The sequence below is a fragment of the Lycium ferocissimum genome, chromosome 7, assembly GCF_029784015.1.
Source record: "Lycium ferocissimum isolate CSIRO_LF1 chromosome 7, AGI_CSIRO_Lferr_CH_V1, whole genome shotgun sequence".
NCBI classification, from domain to species: Eukaryota; Viridiplantae; Streptophyta; class Magnoliopsida; order Solanales; family Solanaceae; genus Lycium; species Lycium ferocissimum.
The window spans coordinates 28,583,916-28,595,669 of record NC_081348.1 but is presented as its reverse complement, the minus strand read 5'-3'; the positions used below and the strand labels follow the sequence as shown (position 1 = coordinate 28,595,669).

General features: G+C 34.3%; 2 protein-coding genes across 2 annotated transcripts; one reads left to right on the top strand and one right to left on the bottom strand.

Annotated features, from left to right (window-relative positions):
- The first annotated feature begins 350 nt into the window (after positions 1–350).
- On the top strand, positions 351–3,870 carry LOC132064181 (uncharacterized). Its single transcript, XM_059457083.1, has 2 exons — positions 351–527; positions 3,168–3,870. Exons 1-2 carry the CDS (start codon positions 443–445, stop codon positions 3,773–3,775), a joined length of 693 nt encoding a protein of 230 aa, XP_059313066.1. The 5' UTR covers positions 351–442; the 3' UTR covers positions 3,776–3,870.
- A 4,736-nt stretch (positions 3,871–8,606) lies between these two features.
- On the bottom strand, positions 8,607–10,217 carry LOC132064179 (E3 ubiquitin-protein ligase ATL4). The gene has a single exon (XM_059457082.1). It carries the CDS (start codon positions 10,087–10,089, stop codon positions 9,010–9,012), a length of 1,080 nt encoding a protein of 359 aa, XP_059313065.1. The 5' UTR covers positions 10,090–10,217; the 3' UTR covers positions 8,607–9,009.
- Positions 10,218–11,754: the final 1,537 nt, after the last annotated feature.

Genomic DNA, 11,754 nt, shown 5'->3' with positions numbered 1-11,754 from the left:
TAATCAACCGAACATGAAAAAATTAGAACTAACACACCCTAAAAAATAACATACTAGAGTACTAAGCTGTCTATCAAGTCACCGATTACTCTGTAAGCAACCATCTTTAGTCACTGTTAACAAATATTCTTATGGATGAAGTGGTGGTGGGGACATTGAACGACAAAAGAGAAGGACCCGATGAATATCTTCTACTTGGCTCCCATTCCTAAGCTATATAAGAAATCAAACAACAGCTACTTGGGACCACAAACTCCTCAATATCTGCAAGAAACTCAATTATTTCTCTGCTTTTTTATATTTCCTCCAAGAATGAACCCTTTTTACACTCTCCATAGTACACTAACCCTGTCTACATAGGCACACACCCTTTTTTCCTTTTTATCTCCATTTTTGTCTTTTTTTCTAGCTCACATTTTTTGGGATTCCTTCTTTGGTTGTGATGATGGTGAAGAAGCTATGCTGCTTTCAGTATTTTGTTCTTTGTGGTCTTCTTCTAGCTGTTCTTGTTTCCTCCAAGCACCATGGTAATCTGTTTCTTTACACTTTTAAGTACTTCATTCCTTTTATTTTCTTGGCTACTGTTAGCATTTGGAAACTTTACTTGAGTGTATTCTGTGACCAATAATGTAGTTAACTAACAAGTTTATGCTCTACAAAACCCATCTTTGTATGAGTTATCTTCATAGTCTAAGTAGCTTAGCCAGTCTTGTTGTGACTGGTGAGAACTCTTCATTTGTTTAGACTAAAGGAATTTGATGAAAATTATTATCATGCTGAGACAGGGACCATGTTGGGGGAGGTAGGGATGTGGAATTGCTATTAGGTTGTAGATTTTAGTTAATGTTTTAGCATTATTACTCAAATTTACAGTTAGGTTTTGCCTTAATTGATCTCAGTTGATATTTTAGCTTTACTAGATAAATGTCCAATTTTATAATGTTGCTTTCTTGTAGATTACATATGAAGGGCAAGTACTTGCTAAATGTCTTCTTCCTATAATATTTGTTAAACCTCTTTTCTCTTAGATTTTGAAAGGAAGAAAAAGGTCTTTGGTGTTTGTAACTTGTAAGGATGCATGTCTAAAGAAAAAAGAAACACTTAACATATCACTTAACTATTTGTTTCTTAACGGTGCTGCATAATACTACCATTTACAATGTATGCTATTCTAATGTATTTTATAACAACCCAAGCCTATAGTTTGGTTTGTGGATGTAATTGGTACCAATATCTACTGGTTCCCATTGAATCCATATCTACAGTTGGCTTCGTTAAGGGATCTTTTGCTGTATCCAGAGGTGGAGCCAGATTCTTTTAGGTATTGGAGGCTAGTTCAATTTGCTCATGAATTAAACATATTAAGAAGAAGAAACTTGGAGTGATATACTATGTGTAATTTTCGTAAAAAGGAAGTCAGAATTTCTAAAATATAAAATTGATATCAGTTTCTTCTATGAAATTTATATATTAGTTAGAAAAATAGACAACTGACTCTATGAAACATTTCTGTAGTACATTTCTCTTGGGAAACATCAAAGATAGAAGTGACAACAATATTTTAGCACTACATACAGAGGAGGGCGGTCAAGAAGGTGGCCTCCCTCAAATTATAGGGTGTCACGTCCTGGCTGTATCTTGCAATTAGTACACATTACCTACTGGAAATGATATTTTGATTACTTTAGGGCTCTTCAAGAAACTTTTACTTGGTAGGCGCTGCCCCCTCACTCAGACAATGCTCCCAACATGAAAGTGTACATTTCCGTCCCTTTCTCCTATACTGAGTCACAGGCTGCCTCGGAAAGCACAAAGCTTATTGTGCTTCCTTTTTGTGAATTGTCCACTTCATATGATTAAATCAATTTTCGCTTTAATGCACCTGTGTTTATTGAATTTGTATCCAAAGGTCTGTCTGTTAAGCAATCTAGATTATTACCAGATTTCCGGTTGGTAAAGCGAAATCAGGCCACGCTTGCTTATTGAGTGCTCTATCTAGGGGCATCAACATTATACTCTATGTCTCGGTGTTCCATCCACAATCTTATTTATTATTACTCATCATTCCATGTTTTTTGATCTTTAAGAACAGTCAAGAACGAAAGTTGAGCAACTGAAATGGATTGTATGGAGAACTTGAATATAGTAGAGCGTCTACTTAGCTTAGTAGGACCCAAGTCTCGAAAAAAACTCAAAGCGAATGTCTGTTTGTCTAGATTTCTTCACATTCTAACAACTTGAAATTTCAACTGGTAGAAGATCTAGTGGAAAGATAATTAGTCCATTCTGATGGGAAAAAAAAAAAAAAAAAAAAAGATAATTAGTCCATTCTTACATTCATCCTGGAGAGTACTTTGTTTACTTCCCGAGTCCTCCGTCAGTTACACGTTTTTCATGCTCTTCTAATCATTTTTTTGTCTCCCATCATGTTTCTAGTTGGAAGTTTTAGTGATCCTAGAATTCTGAAGCTGAAGGAAGGATAATTTATCTAAAAAGAAAAGAAGCTAAGGGGGAGAGAGGGGGGGTGGGGTTTACAAGTCCATTTTTAAACCGGGATCACTCATGCAATATTGAAGTGTACAAGTGTGGAGCCAGAATTGTAATTCCTTTAAGGACTGGACAAGCTACATTAGGTCCAGGATATCAATATTTGGAAAAGTCTTATTCTAAAGAAAGTGTTATAAAGAGGACAATGAAGAAGTTTCAACTCGAACAGTGCCTGATGTTTAAGCTTGGAGGGATAGACATTGATGGCTATAAGAACGTACTATCTGATATTAGTGAGAAGCAAAGGCCATAAACATATTTTGCCTTTGGATAGATAAAAGATTACTACATGAATTTTTTTTAAATAAATGACATATTATGTGTCAAGTGTCAACGAGTAGATCTGACACCACCGGATGTGCCTTGAGAGCTTGGGACGATTAATTAGGATAGAACTTTGAGTATTCTGGTTAGAAACTTAAATTCCAAATGAACATCTAAAACCTACAGAATTTAATTAGCAGGAGGGAGTTGAGCAAAATTTTTCTAGCTGAACTTAATGATTTTTGGGATGTCGAAATAGCAATGTTTTGCAATTGATGAATTCTAGAAAAAACAATTGAATTTAGTATCCTTTCCTTGAACCAGCACCTAATTATTTGATGTGCTTAATGTTACAGGAAATTCTGCAAATGACCTTGTTGATATTATCAACAAGAACAGAACTGCTCAAAAGCTTCCTCAACTTAGTAATAGTCCTGGACTTGGGTGCATAGCCTTGCAATATGCAAAGGAATGCATGGGAAATTGCAGTTCCAACAACAGTATAAACTGTCACCCTTCTGAAGATGACTTCACTGAAGTTTTTGCTCCAAACTGTGGTGTCGAGCTGCCCACTTTTGGAACCATATCTGGCTACATTCTTGGTTGTCAACCAAAGTATCTCGAGCCACTGGAAGCCTTCCCAAATGTACTTGTTCATGACAAAAGGACTCTTTCTCTTTTGAGAAATAAAACTCATACTGAAGTTGGAGTTGGGATTATCAAAGCTCACAAGCACAAAGGACCTTACTTATGGTGCGTTTTGTTTAGTAGTAGCCAGAGAAACACCACATTCGTACTTGACGATCTAGGAGAAGGGATTAAGCAGAAGAAAGGGTGTTATAGTGGAACCAGCTTCCCTTGCAGCAGAGCACATAGAGACATAGGTCCTTTATCGAACAAAATTTGGATTCTGGTTTTGCTCTGTGTTATCTACTTTCAACAATTCCTTTTCAAACTTTTCTGACAATACATTGTATCTACTCAGCTAAAATTTTGTCATGCATTCTGCTGAATCCACCTTGGAAACCCATCAATGATGCTCAGTGGAATTTGCTTTTAGATTCTCGTGCCCAGTATTCTTCTGTTCTTGTGCATGCAACATACCGAACAATATAACAGGTTTTTTAGAGTCAGCATATCAATGAATTTGCATGTTTGTGTCATTAACCTAATTATATCATCCAACAAAGTTGGGACACATGAATGTGCATGACAGTGTGTGCGTGCGCGCGTGTTTTTCCACTGCTAATGCATTCCTTAGACAGGCATTGCCTCGCGCTATCTGCAGAAGACCAGACACGACTCATTGCAGGCAATACAAAACTAAGATCCAAGCGAGCTCCGAGTTCAAAAAATTTAAAGTTGCCACAGAGATATAAATCCAAGCATTAACGAGCAAGAAAGTTTAAAGTTTAAACCAATACCAGTTGCCCTCGCACGTAAGGGGTTAGTGCCTTTTCTCTTATCCATATAGCCTTGCTGGTGAATATCATACTACATCCAAATTTATATGCACTATAGGAGTCTAAGAATATTTCGGGATTCTTAGCGATTTTTCCTTCTAATGAATATGATATTTGTTCTGTTTATCATCAGTTGGCAGAATACTCTGGTGTGACTAGGACCTAATATATCTTTGCCTGTGTAAAAAAAGGTATTTAATGATAATACTCTACTGAAAACTGGAGAATGGCTATGGAATTTACTCAATTAAACTGAATAATGAAATTGGGATTGCTATTCCGCAATTTATTACAATTAAAGGCAAATCCAGGATTTTAAGTCCGTAGTTTCATAACACAGCACCAGATTTTCTTTTGTGACATCTAAAAAATTTAATATAGATATATTTTGGAAATTTTCAACTCGCTATATGGATATATTATAGTGTGCTCTGTATGACCAAAAGCAACTATAGAGAAATATGGAGCCACCTGATCGATCACAATGAAAAGAAAGAGTAGGTGAAGTGCGCACATACATAGTTGGTCTTACCAAAACCAAAAAGAAAGGCAGAGGCCACAGGGCACTCAAAGCAGAAACCATTTGGGCATTTTCAGCATTTTCTTGAAGTCACTATTTTTCCTTTTTCCCACCTAATATTGGTGTCACTGTGCATAGACAAGACGCAATTTGCTGGATGATTTTTTTGCTTTAGAGAGATTAAAGTTGACTTAATCCATTTCACCATTTCTAGCTAATTTACCTCAACTAACCTTTAGTTCACACTTGTCCTTTAAAGAAACTACTATAAACAGCAAATCAACGACATAGTCATAACCCACATAGCACCCTTGGGTGTGGCCTAGCTGTTAATAGAGGCGGATTAAGAATTTGAACTTTATGAGTTATAGATTTTAGGACAGTGACTTCAAGTGTTAATAAGTGACTCATGAATTTAAGTTTTGTATATATTTGATTGATTTCTTAACAAATATATAAGATTTGGGCCAAAATAACAAATCAACAATATAATCAATAGTCAGGACACACACACGAAGAGACCAGCAACCAGCGTTGCGTGATTTTATTGATTTCTTTAATTTGCACTTGACTAGGTGAACAATTGATAGTAAGATAACTTTGGTTCACTGGATCAGCAGGCGTATGACATGATTATCTTAGGAGACCGTACTACAAAGCGAGTTGCTCTTCTAGGTGGGGAACTGTATCAATCTCGCATGCCACTGAAAAACATATTTAGAAAATTAGAGAGGAAAAGAACCTAAAAATCTAAAGAAGAACAGGTTTTTTTGACAAAGAAAAGTTGTTGGACTACTGTTTGCTTTAGATTTGGCTGCATATTTGAGTCCTTTATCCACATAAAAAACTTTGAAAGAGATGCTTTGACTGCGTGCATGACAAGTAAATATATATATTACACTAAAGACAAAATCGGGAAAAGTTGCTGCTTTTGATTTTGTTGGATCAACTATTTATGTTGTTTCTTCCTCTAAATCCTGAAACAAGTGACCTCAAATTTACCTGATAAAAGATTCTTCTACTACTACTACAAGTATTAATCTTTCTTAAAGCACATGTTCTTGCCCCCATATGACTGTGCTTTATTTTTGTTTGATCAACTGTTTTTCTTTTGTTCTTGTCTCTTTTTCCTTTTCCACCCAAGGATTTGAGCTAGTGGACCAACTAAAAAAGAGTAATATACTCATGTTATGTTTTAGCGTTCCAATTCAACCTTGTGATATGGACTTCAACTCTTTAACGTTCAGAAAACATTTTATGTATTTTTCTTGGAAACACATATATGTAATTATGCATTTATTAAAATAGGATACGAACTTCATGAAGCATTTACCAAGAATTATTTAAATATATTTATTTTTTTAATGATGTCTTACAACAACAATTACGCATCAACTAAGACAGACAGGAGAGACGAAGCCTGAATAAGTCCATTATACACTGCGTTACGCATCATCTGATAGTTTACCAAGTTGTGCGTTGTTGGATATTGGATAATTATTGTTTATATAATTTACAAAAAAATGTTGAAGTTTGAATTCCCTTACTATTCTCCTAATTAGGTGAATGGCACGATCGGATTTCTACCTCCAAAAGGGTGTTGGGGAGGGTATAGAGTCAAAGAACTATTACACATATGCGATGACATATAATTTCTTGAAGACCAAGTTCAATTCTATAATAGTTTAACATCATAGCTGAAATAAAAAACACTCAATTACTTCATGTTTTCTGTGTGGATATGCATATGTAAAAACTAAGAAAAAAATTTGAAGAAGTTTGGTGGTCAACGAATTCCATATACTATTAAGTATAAATAACAGGAAGAGTTAATTCACGTACATGTCATTACCTATTGAGATAGGAGAAGAGATCTGTGACACAGCGCACGACAAAGAATCCATGTTTATGGGAAGGTTTGAAATTTTAAATAATGACTTACGGACAGGACACATAGATAACCTAATAATGGAACAATATGGGAGAATTCACGTCACATGGTTGCACAACTATTTGGTACGTTGACGAAAGAATGTCAAAACTATAAACTATTTGCTGGCATTATAGTTTGGATACGTTGATCTTTTCAGATCAAAATCCTCTCTCCTCCTTCACCCTGTGGCTACAGCATATCACCGCCATTGACTCAAACTTTACACGTGTGTATGTTATGTTATATATATATCGGACATTTGTATTGATTTTTTTATACCATATTAATTAATGTAATTTAATATATGTTATAGCAGGTTACTACTTACCATTTAGTTCAGGTTACCAATTAATGCTATAGAATAGAGTTACTTGCAATTACCTATTAAGTGAACTGATTGTACATATATTTTTTAACATAGTCAATACATATGACTTAAACTCGTATTTATGTACACACATATTTTACTCTTATCGAATAATTGACATGAAGAGCAGTGCGTGTTAGTGATACTTTGGGTTTGATTTAAAATTATAGATCTTCCTTTACCCACAACCAAACCGTCAATCCCCAAAGAAAACATTGTTAATTTGGGTAAATAAATGTATGGGTCTGAAGAAGGTATAAATGAGAAAATAAGGTCCATTTTGTTTGGTGTTTCACACAAAGAAGAGAGATCACTAAGATGATGAAAATGGAACAATCTTTGTTTTGTTCCATTTCTTGCGGGTCCCGTTGGTTCTTTTGTGCATGGGGAGTGGGAGAAGGAACAAGGGTATTGGGTCCATGAACAAAGAAAATACTAGAAATGACCAAACTTTTACAGCTAAATGAGGGGCATGGTGTTGCACCATTTATAACCTGGGAGTTGACACCTTTTTCCTCCATAGTCCCATCTATGAATTAAACGAGAGTCCGTCATAATTGAAGGACTGTCGTTTCGTTTGTGAAACACAGTATATTGTTTAAAAATAAATAAATTATGGTTCAGTTATTCACTATGTACTTGTTTCACCAAAATTTAGGCAAATTTTCTGGAAACACAATAATTCATGCACATAAACAGAATTAGAATCATTTTCCCTATATTTACCGCAAAAAAGACTTTTTTACTTTACTTGAATAACTTTGCAGATTATAATATGTATATTACAAATGTTCTTGCAAAAAAAAAAAAAAAGCAGCATTTACATTATAGATTTTGTAACTTTACCTTAGTGTGGTAATTATGTGGTACGTCGTACAAACTTCCATATTTCAAGCAAAATATGTAGATAGTGAATACTTTTGCAAATCTAGTACGTGCATCATACTTGTGGCGCCATCTAGTGAATTTATGTAGCTTACTAGTCACATTTATTTCTCGAGTTAAACTTGCCTCTTAAAATAAGCTGAATTCTCTTAGACGTAAGAAATACCATTAAAATATTGTTCAATTGCATTCAAGATATTCAGTCCTTGGTATAGAAGTTGTAAAGATTTTATAGAAAATAATATTATTTAATTTGTACAAGCTAGTTATTCCGAATTTCTGGATATAAAAGTTTACAAAGATTCATAAGGCAATAAGATCATTCAATTTATCGTATCTATAATATTATGGAATGTAAATAACGTACCGACAGAAAGGCAAAAACTTCATTAACCAGTTTATGCTAAATTAAGGAAACTGATTATAAAGCCAATTTCTTTAGATACAAAAAGATATCCAGACCCCACTAAAAAAGGCAAAAAATTCATACGAACCATGTGCTATTTGCTTGGGGTTTTGGTTAACTAACTAGCCGATCCTTACATATGAAACATTGACCTTATCATTTTAATGATTATTATTATTCTTAGTAGGAATTTAGAAGATCAAATACCAATTGAACAAGTAAAGTTCCAAGCAAGTTGAAATATTAATGAGAACACTAGTTTCGGATATGATTTTACATATTAAATTTGAACCCCCAACCAACTCACCACTAACTATTCAATCCCAACAATCACTCCAAAAATAGTGCTATCTTGACTCGTGATTTTTTTTGAAATCCTCGTCAACTGTAAAGAAATAGAATCATTACCATTCTTCGACAAGCTTTACCTAAGATAAAAAAGGAAAATGAAAAAGAAAAGTAAAAAAAGATTTAAATTGTTCCTATTATGTACACTCCAATTGGTCCTATTTTTTTTTTCCAGAGTTGCAAAAATGCACTCACAAAAATAATGGATATGAGAGTGGAAATAGCAAGTATATTTAAAGACGCTTTTGCCCCTGTATTTCTAATGAATATACAAATTCATACCCCTGAAAGCCATCGAAACAATTCACTAATCTCTTCCCCAATCCGACCAGCTTCCAAATCATCAATAGGAACAACAGTATCGCTCCGTCGGCCACTTCCGTTGAAAAACCTACCAGAGCTTCGAAACGACGTTGATCGAGACGATAGAGAAAACGAACCAATTCTATCAACATAATCCCTTAGCCAACTCCGTCCACCACCACCAGAAATATCAGAAGCTATACTCTCACCAGGTGGCGCCGGTACAGCAACACCAATCGATGATTCCTTATCAGAACATTCAGAAACACCTCTCCGATGAATAGAGTTAACTGAAACTTCGTAACCGTCATCCACAATGTAATCAAATGAGCCCACAGAATATGATCTCTGATTACTGACGGAATCTGAACCACCGCCACGTCGGTGACTTATACTACCGATTTCAATACGAAAACTACCATTACGCTGTAGCTCATTATTTTCTGAAGCTAATACTTTACTTAACACGTCTTCGTCTGTAGGGTATACAGTAGACCTGCAAAGCGGACAAGTCTGGTTCGTTACAAGCCACGCGTCTATACAACTGCTATGAAACGCGTGACAACATAACGGAAGTAGTCTCAACTGATCGTCCGGTTCGAATTTTGATAAGCAAACGGCACAGTCAACACCAGTTAAGTTACCAGTAACTGAACCGAACTTAAAAAGCGGTAACGAATCAAGCAACTTCTCATCTTCGATACTCCTTTGGTTCTCTAAGCAACGGTTTCCGTTAACAGCCGTAGCAGCAGCGGAATGTGATACGACGTCGTCAGCGGCGGCGTATGTACGGAAAGAGCGGTGGAACCGCCGTGAGAGGAGGCGAAGGATGAGGTATATAGTAGCGGAAACGATAATAGCAGAAGCAATAACGATGATAACTATAATGAAGGAAGAAGATGAAGATGGAGATGGAGATGGAGGAGGATTATCATTGATAATGGCAGTGTTATCAACAGGTTGAGGAATGGCGGTGATGGGAGTAGCTCCGCCGTTGACAGTGGCGGTGAAGGGCATTGGGAGTGGTGGAGGCTGAGGAAAATAGCCGGACATTTTGTATAGGTTTGAGGAGGAAATGGAGGTGGAATTAATAGATAAGGTGATGAGCAAGAGAGTGGAAGGGGTTTTATGAGGAAACCGATGAAAGAAAAAGAAGGTATGTTGTGTCTTGTGTTGTGTTTAATGTGGTTTTGGTTCGAGGTTGGGACGGAGGTCTAAGATTTTAAGTACGACTTACAATATTGAATTAATTAAATTAATCACTTCTCATGATGTATAAATTTAGTATTGGGGTAGTGGAGTAATATTTATTTTTAACTTTGAGTAAATTTCTAAGCTATTCTAATCGACTTAATATTCTCAGAATTTACTTGCCTTATATTTTCTGTCTAAGTCTAGTTACTATATTAATTATAAAATATTTAATTTTTAAAAAAAATTTAGTATCTATAAGGAAAATCTTATATTTTATGCTCTTTATTTTTAGGTAAATAGTGATGTAGCATTTCATATTTTAATATGAGAAATAACTCGAAACTCATACAAATAGTTACTCCCCCCAGATCAAAAAAAAAGTAAAACCAAATTTTTTAATCAAAAAAGTCCACTTAGCAAATCAAAAAAAGAATTAACTTTGTTTTTTCATATTTGCCCTATTAAGTGTTATATGATCAAATCCCAATGCCTATTTAATTAGGGGTAGTTTAGTCAAATTACCTATTTTTGTCTAGGAATTAGTATTTTCTTAAGGGGTGTGTAATATTTTCTTAAGGGGTATCGCAAATGGTAAATTAATTTTTTTTTTAATCCGGAAGGTATAGTTTATTCTCTCTTCAATTTTCTCTTTAGTTGCTTCGATTCCATAACACTTATGAACCAAATGACTTACTTGTACATTTCGATAAATATCAAAAGTAATTACATAACCCAAAGTTACTCACAAAAACACAAATGACCCATAAATATTGCTTTAGGCTTAATGCACTTTGATTTGATAATAATTTATATTATCTTATTTTCTTAGAAATATATGACTTTCTACCCTGTCTCCGTCGTTAGTTATTTTCTATGTAAAGTTACTTTTTGGTTTATATTTATTATATAGATGGCGTTAATTGTATTTAAGTTTGTTTTAAACAAAAAGAATGTCTATAATCCCTTTTTTTTTAATCAAACTTGTTAATTGCTTGTTCGTTTAAGCAATTATATCTAATAGCCTGTTTGGCCAAGCTTATTTTTCTCCCAAAAATACTTATTTTTTTAATAAGTGCTTATTTTTAAAAAAGTGAGGTGTTTGGCCAAGCTTTTGGGAGAAAATAAGCGCTTTTGGAAAGTAGTAGTAGAAGCAGTTTTTCGAAATAAAAAAAAATAGCTTTTTTGCCCAAAAGACTTTTTTGAAAAGTACTTTTGAAAAAATACACTTAAAAGCACTTTTTAAAAGCTTGGTCAAACACTAATTGTTTCTCAAAAGTACTTTTTAAATTAATTGGCCAAACACAAACTGCTTTTAGCCAAAAGTACTTTTTAAAATAAGCTGTTTTTATAAGTTTGGTCAAACAGGCTATAAATCTATAACTATTTTATTATAGAAATCGATTTCAACATTTAAGTTTATCAACTATCTTTAACCAATTAAATTATTCAAAACTCTTTACATATAAATTGAGTTGATTTTTAAATAGAATATACTTAAATGGAATACAACGATTATGAACAATT

What these genes read in the sequence shown, in the direction of transcription:
- LOC132064181 (XM_059457083.1), top strand. Translation starts at nt 443, where the DNA reads ATGATGGTGAAGAAGCTATGCTGCTTTCAGTATTTTGTTCTTTGTGGT. An exon ending in TGTTTCCTCCAAGCACCATG is followed by an intron (nt 528 to 3,167) that starts GTAATCTGTTTC and finishes TTAATGTTACAG; the next exon opens with GAAATTCTGCAAATGACCTT.
- LOC132064179 (XM_059457082.1), bottom strand. Translation starts at nt 10,089, where the DNA reads ATGTCCGGCTATTTTCCTCAGCCTCCACCACTCCCAATGCCCTTCACC.